At 38.8% G+C, this 21,632-nt stretch overlaps 1 protein-coding gene across 6 annotated transcripts in view; it reads left to right on the top strand.

Moving 5' to 3' along the window:
• The window catches only part of KIF24 (kinesin family member 24), a 73,442-nt gene that overhangs the window by 2,761 nt on the left and 49,049 nt on the right, over nt 1-21,632 (top strand). For 5 of the 6 annotated variants that reach the window (XM_019424129.2, XM_019424126.2, XM_053908058.1 and 2 more), the window contains exon 2: nt 2,984-3,050. The exons of the other annotated variant lie outside the window; for it this stretch is intronic. In XM_019424129.2, coding sequence (XP_019279674.2) covers nt 2,984-3,050 — 67 coding nt within the window. The remainder of the gene's footprint in view (nt 1-2,983; nt 3,051-21,632) is intronic. 6 annotated transcript variants of the gene reach the window in all.

The following is a 21,632-nucleotide window of genomic DNA, read 5'->3' as shown; positions in this document are numbered from 1 at the left end:
TGTATGTGTGTGCCACATCTTCTTTATCTGTTCATCTGTCAATGGACACTTGGGCTGCTTGACTACTGTAAATGATGCTGCAATAATAAAAAAATGCTGCAATAAGTAATGTTGCAGTAAACCTAGGGCTGCATATGTATTTTTGAATTAGTGTTTTCATGTTTTTTGGGTAAGTACCCAGTAGTAGAAATACTGGATCATATGATAATTCTTTTTAATGTTTTGAAAAAGCTTCATAATCTTTTTCACTGTAGTTGTACCGGTTTGCATTCCTATCAACAGTGCACAAGGATTCCTTTTACTCCACATCTTTGCCAACACTTGTTTCTTGTGTTTTTGATTTTAACCATTCTGACAGATGTGAGGGGATAGCTCATTGTGGTTTTGATTTGCATTTCCCTGATGATCAGTGATGTTGAGCATCTTTTCATGTGTCTGTTGGCCATCTGTATGTCTTCTTTGGAGAAATGTCTGTTCTTGTATAAAAGCAATTGGTTATTTTTTGAAAAAATTTTTAATGTTTATTTATTTTTGAGAGAGACAGAGGGGGAGACACAGAATCTGAAGCAGGCTCCAGGCTCTGAGCTGTCAGCACAGAGCCCAATGTGGGGCTTGAACCCACAAATTGTGAGATCATGACCTGAGTCAAAGTAGGACACTTAACTGACTGAGCCACCCAGGTGCTCCAAGCAATTGGTTATTGATATCAGGTAAACATCACATGTTCAGTCTTCCAAGGACTATACAGCTGAAACTGATAGCTGCCATTTATTGAGCATTTACCCTGTGCAAAGCACTATATCAAGGGCTTTATATAAATATTACATTTTTCTTAGCATAGTACATCAATGTACTGCCCACAGAGCATTTCAGTAAAAGCTTTTGGTTTATGTTGTTAATGTAAATCTTTAGTTATTGTATGTTCTAGTGCATGTCCTTGGAGCAAACTAGGGCAGGATCCTCTCATCTTCCAGTTTAGGAGAAATAGTTTCTTTGGGCTGCTATTTTATTGTTTATAAAGTAAGGGGTTGAAGTCTTCTCAGTCCCTTACAGATTAATTCATCAATTAATCCAGTTTCTTGTACTGGCTCAGCAAACCTGTTCATAATTTGTACAGAAAAAATCCTCAACAAATTTTTTAAATGAGCAATAGAGTTCCACTTATACTATGAGTGTTGTGGTCATTGTATACTTCCCCAGTTAATGTCTCAAGGATTTTGATGTTCATATCTTATTGAACAAGAAGACTTTTCCATAGGCATAAACTAATAATAGGTAAATAGGTACCATTTGTATTGAGAAAATGCCATTTTCTACCTATGTGTCTTTTCCTGTGTAGGAAAAACCTCATTTCTTTCCCTCCTGTCTGTCTCCTTTACCACTCATAGAAGACTTCACTTCTGACACTTCTGGCTAAATGTGTGGGGACTTTTCCCCCACCAAGCAATTCTTTGTGACACCAGCTGGGTATCCTATAATTTAACTCAATCTAACTCTACCTATTTGGAGATAGTGTCCGATCCCACAAGTTAAGAGCTCAGTCTGACACCCCACTTCAGATGCCAACTGTTAAGTAGTAGGTCCCCAGGTTACCTACAACTTCTGTCAGATTTGGCTACAAATCAGAAGTTCCCATGACCCCCTCCATGGACTCAATTTGCTAGAATGGCTCACAGAACTGAGGGTAACACTTAAGTTTACCAGTTGGGGGCACCTGGGTGGCTCAGTGGGTTAAGCATCCAACTCTTGATTTCTGCTCAGGTCACGATCTCATGGTTTGTTGGGTTGGGAGCCTCATACTGGGCTCTCCACTGACAGTGTAGAGCTTGCTTGGGATTCTCTCTCTCTCTCTCTCTCTCTCTCTCTCTCTCTCTCTCTCTCTCTCTTAAAATAAATAAAAATAAACTTCAAAAAAAAGTTTATCAGTTTGTTAAAGGTTATGATAAAGGATGTAGATGAACAGCCAGAAGAAGAGATACATAAGACAATGTCTGTGAGGGTCTTGAGCATAGGAGCTTCTGTGCCTATGGAGTTGGGGCATGTCACCCTCCTGGTGTGAATGTGTTCACTAACCTGGAAACCTGCTGAACTCCATACTTTTGGTATATTTATGAAAACTTTGTCAAGCTTATGGCTTGATTTTTTTGGTGGCCAAACCCCACCCAGAGTTGCATCATTAGAACAAAAGATATTCCTAATGCTCTTATCATTTAGGAATTTACCAGGGTCTTAGGAGTTCTGTGCCAGGAACCATGGGCAGAGACCAATATATACTTTATATTATCTAGGTGAAAGATACTAGGACCAAACCACCAAGGCTGTGGTGGTTGGAATGAGGATAGAGGGGGGAAATTTGACAATTTACTCTATTAAATTGGCTGGACCTGTTGATTAGATTTGGGATTAAAGGAGAGGAAAGGAATCTAGGATGCTTCCCAGTTTAGCTCTGAGTCACTGGTTCATGATACTGTCACTCACGCACTCCCACCCCCTCACCAAAGAAGAGAAGGACGGAGGGGCAGTTTTGTGGGGAGGTCATGAGTTGATTATTGACAAATAGTTCAGATGCTTAATCATGGAAACATTTTGATAATGATCCCTGAATGTTTTTGCTGCAACTAAAGTTACACTGGAATTCTAGAAGTATCACTTAATAATGCTGTACAGTATTCAGGCCAAAAAAACTCTAGGTGTTTCATCAGCAATGAGGAGGAGTCTTTTAAGGTAGTTACCTTCTTGTGTTGAGATTTGATTGGTTAAAACTAGTGGCATGGAATTGCATAGCCAACATATGAAATAAATCCATATAGTTGTTTTTAATGATCTATGCCTTGGTTCCTTCATTTTAAAAAAGGAAGATGGTGATAATTGCCACTTATCACAAAAAGTCTTGGAAGAATCAGGTAGCACAATTAATTACATATTAATAATTTAGATCCCAGTGAATGGAATTATTGTTTGAATTTTTTCTTTGCTTTCTCAGCATCATTCCTTTAGAAATAATTCCTGGTGCCAACGTGGCAACAGTTCCCAAAAGGATGTAGCCTTGGGTAAGAGTCTATATCACCTTAGTAATTTATAAAAAACTGATTTAATAATTATTTTTCCAGTGAAACCCATGAAGATATATTTTGTCAAAAGTATTTTGTAACTGCAAAATGGCAAAAATCTGCAAATGACAACTTACAATTGGATTAGACCAGGATTTTAAAACTAAAGCCCTGATTTTAAACCCAGCATTGGCTGGGAATTCTTTAAAAATTAAGCCTCTAGGGGCGCCTGGGTGGCGCAGTCGGTTGAGCGTCCGACTTCAGCCAGGTCACGATCTCGCGGTCCGTGAGTTCGAGCCCCGCGTCAGGCTCTGGGCTGATGGCTCGGAGCCTGGAGCCTGTTTCCGATTCTGTGTCTCCCTCTCTCTCTGCCCCTCCCCCGTTCATGCTCTGTCTCTCTCTGTCCAAAAATAAATAAAAAAAAAAAACAAAAAAACGAAAAAAAAAAAAAATTAAGCCTCTAGGGGCACCTAGGTGGCTCAGTTGGTTGAGTGTGCTAACTTCAGCTCAAGTCGTGATCTTGCAGTTCATGAGTTTGAGCCCCACATCGGGCTCATTGCTGTCAGCCTGTCAGCACAGAGCCTGCTTTGGATCCTCTGTCCCCATCTCTCTGCCCCTTCCCCACTTGCCTTCTCCCAAAAATAAATAAATACTAAAAATTAAGCCTCTATATTTAGAATAATACTTCTACTGTTTTAAGATAACTGGGTTCGACAATTTTGTTATGTTTATTTTTAGGTGATTATTCCCATGCTTTTCACCAAACTTAGAAACTTAAGCTCATAGTGGGGCTTTTGAAAGGAATCGCAGTAATTGCAAAGTATTGGCTATCTAACCATAAACTTGAAATTTATCTTTTTCCAGTGAAAACAGAATCTCTCAAAAACTGCTTTTGGGTATAACTCACATAATTCGTATCCTAAAATCCACCTCTATCTAGCCTTAAGAATTCCATTAAGTGTCATATATTCTCATTCCTTTGCAGCTGTTGTTTTGAGCAGTTGTTTAGTAACACTTGTCTTCTGTTGAGATCACTAGTCTATAGATAGAATAATCCCTAGAGTTTGAAATAACTAACTCCCTTGTTGAGGGAAAAGTGTATACTATATCATCCACCTCTTAATCTTCCAGTGATAATACTGAATTTCTTATGTTCTTAATTAGGGAACTTATGCCTAACATGGAGTATGGAAACATTTTAATGAAAATTGTTTGAGAATACTGGGTTTGTATTGTATACTTAATGGTACGGTGGACCCAGTGACCTTGTTAGCGGTCCCTTAAAAAGTGATCATTGTTAGTGTGTCCTAGAGCTAGATAGGTTGGCGGTTTAGTATGTGAACATACTCAAAGCCATTGAATTCACTTTAAGTGGATGAGTTTTATGCTGTGTGAATTAGATCTCAGTAAAGCTGTTTTCTATATTTTTAAAAGTGGTCATTGTCACAATTTTAGGGGAACTTAGATGAAGAAATATTTCTTGGCAATCAGAAGCTATTTTAGTTCTTTTATTTTCATACTACTTCTATAATAATAATTAGAGTATATAATATGCTCTAATGCCTACTGACCTTCTGATGTAGTTCCCTTACTTTCAGAAACAGCATATTCATTTAAAACATACACAATTGAGTATGTAGAGAGGGGAAAACAGATGTTTAAAGAGGCCATGGTGGTTTAGCCTATGAAAGCTGTGTGATCATTGGAGAAGTCAATTATTCAGAGCTAGCTTTAGTTCCCACATAAAATGAAGATGTTGGACCACATCCTAGCTCTCAAACTCAAACGCCCACAGGGCTAACCAGTTAATGTAAATGAATAAAGTGGTTTGGTTGGCATAAAGGAACCAGAAGCAGAGAGACTATGGTGTATAGGATAGTATATGCTCTTCTAATGTTTATTTTTGTTTGTTTATTAGAAAGTATGTGAGCTGTATATGCTCTTCTAAAGAGAGCAGCACAACTCCGTTTTAGTCTGTTGTTGCCTTATTTTATTGTAGGCTCAATGTAGCTATCTTTTGATTCTCGAGAAAAACAGAAACTGGATTTTTAATTGCTCTTGATTTTTAAATAGTGAAACGAATCCTAAAAAAGTTTTAAACACTATGCAAGCCAAACTGCAAGGTATGAAGGATGAAGGAATCCTTCATAGGCCAAATGTTCTAGATTACATCAGCTGTTGACTAAATGACCTCTTTTGACTTGGCTAGCCATAGGACTCCCCCCCCCTTTTTTTTTTTTTTAATCTTATAGAAATGCAGTGTGGTGCATACCAAAGAATATGTGTGAAACGTATATGTAGGTTATAAAGTATAATACAAAATGAATAAAATTCCTAGACCTAACACATCATCTCCCTTTGTTCTCCTCCTGTTCCACATTTCCCTGCTCACTCCTCTGAGGTAACCACTATTCTACATTTTGGGATTAGATGCTTAAATAATACATTGGACTTGCCTGGTTTTGCTCGAGCCTTAAAAACAACATAGTTTTCTAGGATTTGCTTTTCAAATGATGTTTCTGGGATTTGATAAATTGAGTGTAGCTATAGTTTGTTCTTTTATCACTATTGTATAATATTCCATTGTGTGACTGTATCCACATTTGTTTAGTCTCCAGCCAGTAAACATTCAGGTTATTTTCAGCTTTTGGTTCTTGTGAAGAGTGCTGCTATGCACATATTTGTATGTGCCTCCTGAAGCATGTGCAGAAGTTTCGTAGGGTATATGCCGAGGAGCTGAGTTGCTTGGTTGTATAATATATGAAGACTCAACTTCATAAGTTAATGTCAAACTGTTTTTCAGCATAACTGACTTAGCCCCATGATTCTTGACTCTGAAAGTTCTCCATAGCTTTGCCTTCTCTAATTTATTCTCTTCTTCCACACTTTTTTTTCTCTTGGTGAAGATGACCTGCTTCACTGCCCCCCTATTTTCTTTTTCTCAAGAACTATATGTTCTCTGCCATTTCACTTCATTAAGAATTTTTTCTCTAATAAAAAGATAAAAAAGGACTGGGATGCCTGGGTGGCTCAGTCAGTTGAGTTGTCTGACTTCGGCTCAGGTCATGAGCTCATGGTTCTTGAGTTTGAGCCCCACGTTGGGGTCTGTGCTGACAGCTCAGACCCTGGAGCCTGCTTTGGATTCTGTGTCTCCCTCTCTCTGCCCTTCCTTCACTCATGCTCTGTCTCTCTCTCTCAAAAATAAATAAACATTAAAAAAAATGTTTTAAAGGACTTTAATAGAATAGAATCATATTTAAAAATATTATCTTTTCATATTTCATATGTGTAACTTGCTAAAGGAGGCTTTTTAAAAGTTTTTCCATACAGAAATATTTACTGATAATGTAATGGTCATTCAGGCACCTGGGTGGCTCAGTTAAGTGTCTGACTCCTGGTTTCCACTCAGGTCAAGGTTTCACTGTTCAGGGAATCGAGACCCGTGTCGGGCTCTGTGTTGACAGCATGGAGCCTGCTTGGGATTCTCTGCCTTTCTCACTCTCTGTCTCCCTCAGAAGAAATAAATAAACATTAAAAAAAATTTAATGGTCATTTAAAGAACTTTGTAAATTATGTTTGTCAGGTTCTGTATAGGATTACATTTAAGTTTAGTTTACTGTGGCTGTGTTTTTTTAACTGCCTCACAAATGATCTGGATATTTCTGGCACTTATGAGCTCTTAGTTGTTTCAGGAATTGCTCAGCATAAATAATTTGAAATTTTATTGTTGGGGAGTTTTTTTTTTAATTTGGGAACATGAATTTTTCTGTAATCAATTTGAATACTTTTAAAAAGGCTGTGAACACACAAATGTTTTCAGCTACTGTAAAAGCTACCCAAAGCCACATTTTATTTTCCTCTTCACTGTATTTTTTTGGTTTGTTTATTTAGTTATTTTGAGAGAGAGAGAGAGAGAGAGAGAACAAAAGGGAAGAGGGATAGAAGGAGAGGAGGGAGAGCAAGAGAGTCTTAAGCAGGTTCCACGCTGTCAGCACTGAACCTGACGCAGGACTCATCCAACTAACTGTGAGATGGTGACAGCCAAAATCAAGGGTCAGATGCTTAACCAACTGAGTCACCCAGGCACCCCTTCACTATATTTTTTATAATAGAAATAAATCATTAATTATTATTATTTAATCATTATAAAAATATTATTTGATACTATGAAGTCCATGTACAAGTGAGTCAGGCTTTTTTTCTTTTTCTAAACAGGCAGGTTTATTTTATTTAAAATAAATATGGATAGAGTTCCTAAACATCTTAACAAAATGAGGTAGGTTTTGGTTTATCCATTATTAAGCTTATATTGAGTTACTTTTTTTTTTTTTAATATATTTTGTTTTTAAATAATCTCTACACCCACATGGGGCTCAAACTTACAAGGTTACAACCCAGAGCTCAAGAGTCACATGTTCTATTGACTGAGCTAGTCAAGCGCTGCTGTAATTACTTTTTAAAAACTGTGGCCACCACACCCACCTAGAAGGTGTTCCTTATGCCCTTCTTTTTTGTTTTTAATTTTTAAAAATGTTTTATTTATTTTTGAGAGAGTGCGAGCAGGGGAGGGTCAGAGAGAGGGGGACAGAGGACCTGTAGCAGGGTCTGCACTGACAGCACTGATCCCAATGCAGGGCTCAAATTCTCCAGCTGTGAGATCATGACCTGAGCTGCAGTTGGATGCACAACTGACTGAGCCCACCCAGGCACCCCTCCTTATGCCTTTTTCATTTATCCAAGTAAAGCTCTTGAGATTTTTGTTCTCTGCTTGAAGAGTCTAAAAAAGTGTTCAGCATGTGCATTTTTTTTTTTTTTTTCAAAGTAGGCTTTATGCCCACTGTGGGGCTTGAACTCAGGACCCTGAGATTGAGAGTCACTTGCGGTACCAACTGAGCCAGCCAGGCACCCCCAGCATGTGCATTCTTGGCAACTCTTAACCACAGCTCAAATTTTCTTAAATTTAATTTAGTTTTATTTTTAAGTAAACTCTCTACCCAACATGGGGCTCTAACTCATGACCTCAAGATCAAGAGTTGCATGCTCTGGGGCGCCTGGGTGGCTCAGTCGGTTAAGTGTCCGACCTCAGCTCAGGTCATGATCTCGCAGTTTGTGAGTTTGAGCCCCATGTGGGGTTCTGTGCTGACAGCTCAGAGCCTGGAGCCTGCTTCAGATTCTGTGTCTCTCTCCCCTTCTCTGCTAATGCTCTGTGTCTGTCTCTCAATAATAAGCATTAACAACAACAACAACAACAACAAAAAAGAGTCACACGCCCTACTGTCTAAGCCAGCCAAACACCCGACAGCTCAAATTTCTATAGAAAATTTCAATACATTTTATCATTTTCTTCTGTGGTTAATTTTGGTTTTGATAACTTTAGAAATGAATGCTTTAGGGGAAGAGCTTTTCCCATTTATTTATTTTTAAATATTTATTTATTTTTGAGAGACAGCATGAGCAGGGGGAGGGACAGAGAGAGAGGGAGACAGAATCCCAAGCAAGCTCGGTTCCATCAGCGCAGAGCCGGATGCGAGGCTTGAATGCAGGAGTTGTGAGATCATGACCTGAACTGAAACCAATAATTGGATGCTTAACCAACTGAGCCACTCAGGCGCCCTGCTTTTCCCTTTCAGATGTTAGTGTAACATCTAAAATTTAATGGTATGAGGTTTCTTCTTAGAGTGATAAAAATGTTCTAAAATTGGATTTTGATGATGGTTGTACAACTCTCAATATACTAAAAACTGTTGAATTGTACTCTTTAACTGGGTGAGTTTTATGGTATGTGAATTATATCTTAATAAAGTTGTTAGAATTTAATGATGTCCTAGAGGGATTTATTGACCCTTTTTTCCTGTTTCTTTTTTGATAATCAAGTATTCGGGATGTCACATTAATTTGAGAAGCTAAAAATAACTTCTATGCTTTTGAACTTGGACCATTTTCCCCTAGTTTTTCTGATTGGCAAGGAATACATAGATATTACATTTAGGTTTTCTACTTTTTTATAGTGATCAAAATTTTAAAAAACATTTTTAATATTTACTTATTTTTGAGACAGAACGCAACCAGGGTAGGGACAGAAAGAGGGAGACACAGAATCCAAAGCAGGCCTCAGGCTCTGAGCTGTCAGCACAAAGCCCGATGTGGGGCTTGAACCCACGACCACAAACCATGAGATCATGACCTGAGCCAAAGTCGGACACCAAACTGACTGAGCCACCCTGGCGCCCCAGTGATCGAAACTTTTATTAGACATATTGAATAATCTTGACAATTCTACAAGCAGACAACAGTGGATTCTGATATGTTCTTCAAGTTTTTTGAAATTATAATACCTGCCCCTGGGTTAATGTTACTCAGTTGTCTCCCCCTAGAGGTGGAACACAGAACTCTTTTAGCATAAATATTCTATTTACCCATGGGATTGCTTATTTTCTAATAGGTAATATTTTCCCCAAGTCATTGATACTATATGTTTTTCTCAGGTTGACTTTAAAAAATTAGACTGATGGGGCTGCCTGTGTGGCTCAGTTGGTTAGGTGTCTGACTCTTGGTTTTGGCTGAGGTCATGATCTCATGGTTAGTTAGATCAGGCCCCACATAGGGCTCTGGGGCTCCTTGCTGCACTGCAGAGCCTGCCTGGGATCCCCTCTCTCCCTCCCTCTCTGCCCTTCCCCTGCTTGCATGTGTGCTCTCTCTCTCAAAATAAACTTAAAAAAAATTAGACTAAGCAATTTCTTCTTTTATGTCATCTAGGTCAGTGAAAAAAGACTTATGAAAACTGGTATTTTAACTTTATTCCAAAGGCGTAAGAAATAAAAATCACACAGTTGAATGGATTTAAAATAACAATGGATTTAAAATAACATGGATTTAAAATAACAATGACACTATATGATTTTATTTTATGTGACATTCTAGAAAATACGAGTCATCTATGAGACAGAAAGCAGGTTAATGGTTACCTTGGGCCCAGGGTGGAAGAGAGGATTGACAGCCAAGGGTGTTTAGGAACTTTCAGTAGGTGATTGATGGGACTGTATTGATTGTATTTTGACTGATATAGTGATTACATGGATATATATTTGTCATAATTCATAGAACTATACCCCTAAAATGGATCTAGTTTATTATATATAAGGAAAGTTGATTAAAAGAAAAATCAAATAAGACCACACATACACATGACGTTTATTTGTATCAAGTATTGATCTTTCAATATATAGCATCATCTAATATTTCCCTGTTGTATATGTAATCAGACATTTATGTTAACTATTTCAGTGGAGAGCAAAGTACTTGTACAATTGTTATTGATGAAATAGTTTGAATAGAAGCCTACACATAGTATTTTGCAAATATAATATGTCTACTTTAGTAACTCTAATTCCTTACCTTTTGATTCTATGTTATATATTCAGGTTTTGACCAAATAATAGAAATTATCTTGTAACCATGTTAAAAGTCTTCATACAGTGCATCTATTTGTATCTAAGTCAGGTGGCCAACACTTTCTACATGCCAGGCATAGTGACCAGTGCTGAGTAAGAGAGCATGGCCCCATCCTTATGGAGTACTTCATAGTTTTCAAATTAGTTTTACATAAATATCTTACTGCATCCTTTGAGAGAGGGGAATGAAACTCAGAGAAACTGACTTTGTCCAGTTTACGCAGCTAGATGACTGAGTTAATATGATACCAAGTTCAGTTTCAGGCAATTTAGGTGGATAAAGTTACATAGTTCAGGTAGATGAATGGAAAGTTTGAGAGGGTATGTTAAATAGTTGGATCTTATCCACATCCTGGAATGTGAATAAACTTCCTTAATTGTATATAAAGTTACATGTATTCCCCTTCCAGTTGATTTTCTCTAACACCAGGATAAGAAAGTTTGAATTTCTTGGATTTCTTCCAAGACTATTTCTGATTGTTACCCCAACAGCTGAGACCCAGTAGATCCTGGGTGTCACAGGGGAGAACTCTGCATACTTGTGGCATTGAATGTGAGTGGGCCCTACATACAAAAACCTGTCATCTGATCCCATATTGATTTCACTGATTTGCAGGGCATTTTCATGGTGGTGGCAGCTGTGAGCTGAGCTGTGTTGTGCTGCAGCACAGATGCAGGAAGCTGCCAGTCTACTGAGCAGTGTAGATAGTGGGCCTGTCATGGGGGGATGGCAGTGTGGCTGTCTTTGCCACTACTTGTGAAGGAGGCAGAATGGAATAGTGGAAAGAACATGGGACTAGCCATGAGAAGACCTAAGTTCCAATCTTAGAACTGTTACTTGAGAGTTATATTACTATGGGCTATTCTCTGTATCATTCTAGTCTTCTAAGTAAAATGAGGGAGTGATCTGTGCACCACAGATAAATCTCAACATCATTATGCTGAATTTAAAAAGCCAGATACAAAAAAAGACTATATTTTATAATCCCATTTATAGAAGACTTCAGAAAATACAAACTAATATATAATGACAGCAGATCAGTGGTTGCCTAGGGCCAGGGGCAGAGAAAAGGAAGGAATGCAAAGAGACATGAGGAGTCTTGAGAGTAATAAAAATGTTCTGCATTCTTTTTTTTTTTTTTTTTAAGTTTACTTTTATTTATTTTGAAAGAGAGTAAGCAGGGGAGGGACAGAGAGAGGGGGAGACAGAATCCTAAGCAGGCTTTGCACCATTAGCACGGAGGCCAATATGGGGCTCGAACTCATGAACCACAAGATCATGACCTGAGCCAAAATCAAGAGCTGGACCCTTAACCAACTGAGCCACCCAGGCACCCTAGACAAATTTCTTAAAATATTGAAATGCTTAATTTACCCAGATTTTGATCTTATATTCCATTTGATTGTTTTGCTGCTTCATGGTTATTATATCCTGTCACCTTTATTTACATCCTTATAGTCACAGTGTGACAAAGGTGTCAGTGGTAAATTCTTAACTCCAGTATATTTGGAGCACAAGAAACATGGAAAGAAATCATGGAAATGACTTGACACCATCCCCTACACCAATTTTCATCCTGTATTCTATTAATGGTTTTAAATGCTCAAAATCTGTCTTTTTTGTATTGTTTTTGTTTGTTTTTAAATGTTTATTTTTGAGAGAGTAGGGTAGGAGCAGAGAGAGAGGGAGACAGAAGATCTAAAACAGGCTGTGTGCTGACAGAGAGCCCCATGCAGGGCTCAGACTCACAAACCGTGAGATCATAACTTGAGCTGAAAACGGAAACTTAACCAACTGAGCCCGCCAGGTATCCCTGCTCAAAATCCTTCTTAATAAATACTTCCAAAAGCCAAAACCAATTGTTAGGAGTTGACATTGAAGTTGAAAATTAACCTAGGGAAAATATTCAGTAACTCAAACATGAAGTAAGTAGCGACCATTCTGGATTAGTTGTGGCTGTATACAGCTATTCCTGATCTCCTTTCCCTAATGCTCAGGCCCTCTGTGCTTAAGACTTGCTGGAAACGCATAATCTTTAGCTGGACATAGGACAGTGGGCAGCTACTTCTGAGACGTGTTTCTTGGAGGAAAGCTGATTTTAGGTTTTGGTCAGAAAATAATACAAGATGAAACTGTCAGACATTAATTGATTGAAACACAGAATATATATTTAAAAAACCAAAACATGAGTTAATAGTGAATTTTTAAAAAGCACCCCCCACCCAAAAAAAAGGCAAAACCCGAATCCTAAAGGAACTCATTAGATACCATCCAAAACAACTAGGGCAGGTGTGCCTAGGTGTCTCAGATGGTTAAGTGTCCGACAGTTGGTTTAGGCTCAGGTCATAATTTTATGGTTCGTGGGTTGGAGCCCTGCATGAGGCTCCATGCTGACACTGCGGAGCCTGCTTAGGATTCTCTTTCCCTCTATCTCTGCCCCTCCCCTGCTCACTCTCTATCCCTCTTTTTCTTAAAATAAAATAAATAGACATTAAAAACAAAATAGGACATTACTTCTTACTCTGAAAATTGGAAATTAAAAGGAAAGAATACCTTTATTGCTGCCTTCATGTACAAACTTTACTCTGGATGATCAAATAGCCCTAGTTGTTAACTGAAAGTTTTTCTTTACAAGAAAATTCCACCAACAATGATATATTCTGAAAATTACCATTTTGCAACCCCTAATGAAATAATTGAGGCAGGTAGCAATCATTGGATGAAACTATTGGATTGATTGGCTGATGAGAAAACTTTACGATGAAGGAATCAGCCTGCAAATCTAGCAGACATTTGCATATATTCTGATATGATGGGTTTTTTTTAATTTTTTTTTTTTACATTTATTTATTTTTGAGAAACAGAGTGAGACAAAGCGTGAGCGGGGGAGGGGCAGAGAGAGAAGAAGACACAGAATCCAAAGCAGGCTCCAGGCTCTAGGCTCTGAGCAAGCGGTGAGCACAGAGCCTGATGCAGGGCTGGAACCCATGAACTGTGAGATCATGACCTGAGCCAAAGTCGGACGCTCAACCAACTGAGCCACCCAGGCGCCCCCTAATATGATGTATTTTAAAGTGCATAGTAACACCTATGAAGTATTTTTGCCCAAAATGTAGAACTTGATTCTAATATTGGGTTGTGAGATTAGGCCAAAACACAACAGGACACCTAGTTAAACTTGAATTTCAGATGAATAATGAGTGATTATTATTATTTTTTTTTTTTATTTTTTAGTATAAGGATGTCACATACTTGGAACATACTTGGTTTCTGCAAAAAGTCATTGGAGTAGAAAGGGAAAAAAGAAATGGGGTATTGCTCTGTAAGAAAAAAGATTTAAGAGACATGACAACCAAATGTGTGCACTTTGTTTGGATTCTGAGTTAAAAATATTTTTGTAAAAAGATATTTTTAAAAATATATGTTTAAATACTTTATTGTTGGGAAAACTGGACAGCAACATGCAAATACACAAAAATTAACTCAAAATGGATTAAAGTCTGAAAGTAAGAGCTGAAACCATAAAACTTCTAGGAGAAAACGTAAGTGGTAAGCTCTCTGACACCAGTTCTGGCAATGATTTTTTGGATTTGACACCAAAAGCAAAGGCAACAAAAGCAAAAATAAAGCAGAACTGCATCACACTAAAAAGCTTCTATATGTCAGAAGAAACCATCAATAAAATGAAAAGGCAGCCTACTGAATGGGAGAAAATATTTGTAAATCATATATCTGATAAAGGGTTAATACGTAGAATATATATTAAAAAAAAACCCATAACTCAATAGCAAAGTAAATCTGAAAACAAAAATAAGCAGAGGATCTGAATAGCCATTTTTCCAAAGACCTACAGATGGCCAACAGGTACATGAAAAGATGCTTAGCCTCACTCATCATCAGGAAAATGTAAATCAAAACCACAGTGGGGGGCACCTGAGTGGCTCAGTCGGTTAAGCTTAGGTCATGATCTTGTGGTTTGTGAGTTCTAGCCGTTCATTGGACTCTGTGCTGACAGCTCCGTGCCTGGAGCCTGCTTCGGGTTCTGTGTCTCTCTGTCTGCCCCTCCCCTGCTCGCTCTCTCTCTCTCTCTCTCTCTCTCTCTCTCTTTCTCTCGCTCTCTGTCTCAAAAATAAACATTAAAAAAATGTGGGAGGGGCACCTGGGTGGCTCAGTGGGTTAAGCATCTGACTTCAGCTCAGGTCATTATCTCGCGGTCTGTGAATTCAAGCGCCATCTCGGGCTCTGTGCTCACAGCTCAGAGCCTGAAGCCTGCTTCAGATTCTGTGTCTCCCTCTCTTTCTATACCTCCCCCACCCACACTGTGTCTCTCTCTCAAAAACAAATACACACTAAAAAAACTAAAATATATTTTTTAAGATATTTTAGCAAAGGAAATAAAGAATAGAAGAAGCAAGTATGGCAAATTTTGATAATTGAAGAATCTAGGGGTAGTTAATGTGAGGGTTTATGGTACAATTTTATTCACTTTTGGGATATTAGAAATTTTTCGTAATATTTTAAAATGCTGTGGGTAGATTACTGTGCTTGAAATTTGCCAAGCAGTTAGTAGGTGCTTTACAGAATCTGCCTGGTATACAATCAATACACGTAGAGAGTATTTTAATATATCTAATTGTACTGTCAATACCTGTCAATACCAATTATTTTAGTTGAAGAAGCTGAGGCCCAGAGACATTAAATAATTTAATCACATGTCGCGTCTGATTCTTGGCAGAGCTTGACTGGATCCTGAATTTTTTTGACACCTAATCCAGTTATTTTCTGCTATATTATTTACTACTAAACAAACTCTTTGATGGTCTACTGGCCCGTTTAAAATAAAAGTCTTATTTGACATCTTAAAATAGAAAAGAAGAAACAATGTGAATGTTTTGCTCTCTGTTCAGTTTTCTCCCTACAGAATAAAAATATGTTTGGTGGTGGTAGTAGTAGTTTTAAGATCCGTGTTTATGGGATGTCCATGATGTGTTATACCAGTGCTTTAGTATTAGTTCCTTCTAAATCCACTGACAAAGTGGGCATGTCACTATTTTACTATAGCTAACATTTCTAAGAAGGATGAAGGGATGTTCTACAATAAAATAACTACAGAGAAAATATCAAATAAAAGTAAAAACATGCGTTTATGGATAGGTGTAAAGAGAAGGGTCATTATCCTGGTAAGCCTGCCTAAAGAAATCTAGAGCAAAAATCCTGGGGTACAGAAAAATAAAGTTCATTACAGTGATGTTTTGGCAGCTTGAATCCCAACGTTCTTAAATAAATTTGTAGAAAAATTAGTTTAGTGTAGTTTCTTCCCTCCACCCTCCACCCCTTCTAAGGGAGACCTATTGCTACTCGTAGGTTACAGCCTTTGTCTGGGAAACTATTACAACTTACAACCCAGGTTATCTTGTTAACAGACCACAAGTGTTGGACTTTTTTGTTCTCCCTAATTATCTAATCAGGTGCTGAGGAACTTACTTTTAAAATGATCCTTTGCTCTCATCTTATTTAACCACTGAAAGATAAACCCAATAATACAATTTGAATAAAACATGATTTTAAGAGTAATTTACATTTGCATTAGTATTGTCAATTTAAGATGACAACCGGGATGCCTGGGTAGGTCAGTTGGGTAAGTGTCCAGCTCTTGATCTTGGCTCAGGTCATGATCTCACAGTTTGGGATCAAGCCCTACATCAGGGTCTGTGCTGACAGTGCAGAGCCTGCTTGGGATTCTCTCTCTTCCTCTCTTTTTGCCTCTCCCCAGCGCGCACGTGCGCTCTCTCTCTCTCTCTCAAAATAAATAAACTTAAATAAAATGACAACCAATAAACATTATTTTAGGGGTTCACTCCAAGATGTTTTTAAAAATGTTTTATTTATTTTGAGAGCAAGCGAGCATGCGAGCAGGGGAGGGGCAGAGAGAGAGGGAGAGAGAGGATCCCAAGCAGGCTCCGTGCTGTCAGCACAGAATCAAACACAGGGCTCCATCTCCTGAACTATGAGATCATGACCTGATCTGAAATTAAGAGTTATATGCTTAACCAACTGAGCCACCCAGGCACCCCTCCAACAGGTTTTTAAAAATGAAATTCTGGTGGCACCTGGATGGCTTAGTTGGTTAAGTGTCTGACTTGGCTCAGGTCATGATCTCATGGTTTGTGATTTCAAGCCTCATATCCAGCTCTGTGCTGACGGCTCAGAGCCTGGAGCCCATTTCAGATTCTGTGTCTCCCTTTCTCTCTGCCCCTCCCCCCTTCTCACTCTGTCTCTCTCTCAAAAATAAATAAACATTGGGGCACCTGGGTGGCCTTAGCTGGTTGAGCATCTGACCTTGGCTCAGGTCATGATCTCACAGTTTGTGAGTTCGAGCCCCACATTGGGCTCGTTGCTGTCAGCCTGTCAGCGCAGAGCCCACTTCAGACCCTCTGTCCCCCTCTGTCTGCCCCTCCCTGCTTGTGCTCTCCCCAAAACAAATAAATACAAAAAATTAAATTTTTAAAAAATTTTTTAAATGTTTATTTTATTTTTGACAGAGACAGAGGGGGGCAGGGACAGAGAGAGAGGGAGACACAGAATCCGAAGCAGGCTCCAGGCTCCCGGCTCCCAGCTGTCAGCACAGAGCCCGCCGCGGGGCTCGAACTCACAGATCATGAGATCATGACCTGAGCTGAAGTCGGACGCCCAACCGACTGAGCCACCCAGGTGCCCTAATTTTTTTAAATTTTTAAATGGAATTCAGATTTAGCCAGATGAATAGAATAGTTTGTGTAAAGGACTTAGGCATAATTCTTTGCATAAAATATAACTCAATACATTTTAAAATATAACTCAATAAATTTTAGTTTAATCAGATCATCAAAGTAGTATGACTGTGCACTATCTGCTGAAAAAATGTGATTAGCCTTATTACATAAAAATTTTTTTTGAACTATATTAAGTGCAAAGGTGACGTTGGTAAATATATTGTATCAGGCTTTTCTAGTTTTTAAGGACTCTGAGGTTGTCTCCATTACTTTGGGTGATGGGACTTGTAGAGTTAGGAAACAGAGAAAATGGCTCCAACGACGTAAGTTTCATACATTTTTTTTTTTAATGTTTTATTTATTTTTGAGAGAGAGAGAGCGAGAGAGCTTGAGTGGGGGAGGGACAGAGAGAAAGGAGACACAGAATCTGAAGCAGGCTCCAGGCTCCGCACTGTCAGCAAGCCCCAACCCACAAACTGAGATTGGGACCTGAAGTCATATGCTTAACTGACTGAGCCGCCCAGGTGCCCCCAGGCAATCTTGTAATCCTTTAGTTGCCTTGGTTAAAAAATAGAAATGGTGAAACTTTTTGTTCTTTGTCCTAAGCAGATTGTGTTCGTTCAACAAATACTGGTTACGCACCTTTCTAGCTCAAATGCTAGACTGAGCAGATCATACTGCTTTTCTCTTGAAGAATTCACATTATAGTATAAGGCAGAGCCACCTTATGTCATCTCTGGAACAAGGATGGCAATAAATTTAAAAAATATATGAGTCTGTAATAAGTGCCCTATCAGTTTTACAGTCAAAACACTATAGGAGTTTGGAGAGAGAAATCTTATCTCCCTGGGGTAATTCATGTATTCAGCAAACATTATTTATAATTGTGTGAATTTTTTTAATGGCTATAACAAACAGCATATGAAAATGCTTATGTAAATAGATTTAAAAAGTGGATTATAATATAGTTATGAGTACAATGTTATATACAATGTTTAAAAAATGCATTTAAAAAAAAAAAAAAAAAAAGGCCAGGGAGAAAAACACCAAAATAGTAACAAGTAGTTGTATCAGGTCAATTTGAGAAGGTTGGGAGGGAGGAAGGTAGATGGATTTAGAAATATATTTTTTAAAGAAGATAGGGGCGCCTGGGTGGCTCAGTCGGTTAAGCGTCCGACTTCAGCTCAGGTCACGATCTCGCGGTCCGTGAGTTCGAGCCCCGCGTCGGGCTCTGGGCTGACGGCTCAGAGCCTGGAGCCTGCTTCCGATTCTGTGTCTCCCTCTCTCTCTGCCCCTCCCCCGTTCATGCTCTGTCTCTCTCTGTCTCAAAAATAAATAAAACGTTAAAAAAAAAATTAAAAAAAAAAAAAGAAGATATAGTGGCATAGTTTCAAAATTTTAAAAACAGCTGTTCTAGAGGTCCTGCTCTGGGTGATGGAGACAGCAATGAAATAGAAATAACAATAGGAAAGGTAATAGATACCAGCATTTATTGGTATATAATAGTCCTCCTTCGGGGAGGGGAACTAGTTGGTAGAGGGCAAGTGTTAGAAGGAGACTATTACATAACAGCTTTTGAATTTGGCTCAGGTCATGATCTCACAGTTCGGTTGTTCATCTCCTGAGATCAAGCCCTGCATCGGGCTCTGAGCTGACAGCACAGAGCCTTCTTAGGATTCTCTCTCTCCTCTCTCACTGCCTTACCCCCTGCTTGAGTGCTTGCTCGCTCACTCTCTCTCTCTCTCTCTCTCTCTCTCTCTCTTAAATAATGTTTAAATAAACATGTAACCAATAAATTGAGAGTTTACTTTCCGCTCTGTAATTGCTTCACAGTATCCCATTTAATGGGTTGTTATTAACCAGTTCCTATACTGATTCTTTGTTATTATATAAAGTGCTGTGATGAATAACTTTGTACCTATGTCACTTTGTACTTCTACACAATATCTGTAAGATAGGTTCCTAAAAGTAGAATTGCTGGGTCAGTGTATTTGCGTTTGTAATTTTGATAAATATAGATCAGTGGACTAAAACCATAGCCACCTGGGGGACTTGTCAGTGTTATTATGTTAGTCCCCCTCAATGCCTGGGAGGTTTGTTTTTTTGTTTTTGTTTTTTTTTTTTTTAATTTTTCTATGTATCTGGGATGGGGTTCAGTTATCTTTATATTTTTAAGTTCCTAGGGTGATTCTGATGTTTACCCCAGAAGGAGGAGGAGGTTAGACCTTTGTAAAATGGAATGTGGTACAAAAAAGCATATCTAATTTTAAAACAAAAGAGCAGCTCTTTCTGCTCATGGGTCCCATCCCTGTGCTTTAATGAAAACACCTTTTTCCTTTGCAAAAAGAAAACACAAAAAATAAAAGAATGTAGGCTAACTGTGGGGCTCAGAAAGGCAGCACGCTGCCAGTTAATACAGAAGCATGCCAGTGGCTGCTTTAATCTGCATTTTCAGATTACTACTATCTCCAGCATCTTCCCCTCCCATGGTATTATGGGATATGCAAGCATTGTAAGAGGAATATGTTAGTATTTCAGGTACGGATTAAGGGATGCAGTAGAAGTCATGGTTATCAGAGTTTGGTATGTCACCAAGGAAATGAGTATGTGAAATATACGATTTTGTACAGCCTGTGGAAATTGAAGACTGCATAGCGCTTAAACTGTTGCTCTGGGTTAGGCTGAGCCAAGTAGGAAATGTAACTGCTTAGAAGTAATTTAAAACACAACAAAACATTGAAGGCTTATTCTGTTCTAGCATCTGTGCTAAGTGAAGTTAGTAGTATAGAAATAAATCACAGTAGTAATAACTACCAATACTTACTGGGCACTGAGTATGTACGAGGCATTATGCTGAGAGTTTTACAAGTATTTTCTTATTCATTCATTCATTCATTCATTCATTCATTCATTCATTCATTCATTTTTAAAGTGTATGCTCACATGCAAGCAGGAGATGGGGAGAGAGAAAGAATCTTAAGCAGGCTCCACACTCAGCACAGAGCTCGATGTGGGACTTGATCCCTTGACCCTGGGATCATGACCTGAACAGAAATCAAGAGTTGGTCACTCAACTGACTGAGCCACAGGTGCCCCAAGTATTTTCTCATTGAATCCTAATCCTAGGAACTGTAGGGGCTATTACATTCCTATTTAACAGTTGAGATGGGGCACCTGGGTGGCTCAGTCAGTTAAGCATCGGACTCTTGATTTCGGCTCAGGTCATGATTTCACGGGTGGTGAGTTCAAGCCCCACATTGGACTCTGCACTGACAGTGTGGAGTCTGCTGGGGATTCTCTCTCTCTGCCCCTCCACCACTCACACATGTGCTTCTCTCTCTCTCAAATACATAAACTTAAAAAAAAATTAACAGTTGAGAAAAATGAGTTTCATAGATGTTAAATAAATAACTTGCTGAAGGTCACACATGTATCTACTTCCTAAGATTAAAGGTTAACAAATGGTATTTAGAACAGTGCCTGGTACATAATAAATGCTCAAAAATATTAGTTGCTATTATTATTATTATTATTATTATTACTGAAGTACAGAGGAAATACCAGTTATCCCTCGCCTAGGGCATATGTCACAGAAGAAAAATATAAATAGAATTTCTCTTGGGAAAGACAGATATTCCAGCTAGAAGAAACAGTTGTAAAGGGACTGGTAGCCTGATTTGGCTACCACATAATGTGGTAAGATGGTAGAAGAGGATGAGAAATGAAAGAAGGCATCATGGGAGGGTGGGGCAGAGAGCTATTGAGCTATTTTGAAAGGATGTGCATAACTCATTTTAGGCAGGGGGGTTGGGAACATTTCAAGCAAAGATACAACATGTAAAAAGGCATAGAAACATTGTTACAGTTATCTACTTCTGTGCAGTAAACTACCCCAAAATTAAATGATTTGAAACAACTATTTGCCCACGGTTCTTTGAGTCCTCTGTTTGGACTAGGCTTAGCTAGGTAATTCTGGTCTCACTGGGCCAGTCACTCGTGTGGCTGTAGTCATCTCGTGGTGCCACTGGGGCAGAATAGTCTAAGATGGCTTGTCTCACATGTCTGACTTTGATGATGACTATTGGCTGGGCTTCCCCTGTCAGCAGAGAGTTGCAAGAGAACAGAAGCTGCAAGGTTTCTTGACGCCTAGGTATGGAAGTCACAGAGTGTCACCCCCACCACATTCTGTCAGGTAAAACAAGTCACAAGGCTAACCTAGATGCAATGGGAGGAAAAAGACACTGCCTCTTGATGTGAAAGGACCTGCAAAGAATTTGTGGCCCTCCCTGACTCCCCCAAATCTACCACAGATGGAAAAGGTCAGGATGAGTTTAGGATATATTACTTAGGCTTCTTTGGCCTTTTCTGTAGCCTAAGT

The sequence above is a fragment of the Panthera pardus genome, unplaced genomic scaffold (assembly GCF_024362965.1).
Source record: "Panthera pardus isolate Hobbes unplaced genomic scaffold, ASM2436296v1 HiC_scaffold_20, whole genome shotgun sequence".
Classification (NCBI taxonomy): Eukaryota; Metazoa; Chordata; class Mammalia; order Carnivora; family Felidae; genus Panthera; species Panthera pardus.
The sequence above is the reverse complement of the archived record's forward strand: the minus strand, read 5'-3'. Positions and strand labels throughout refer to the sequence as shown.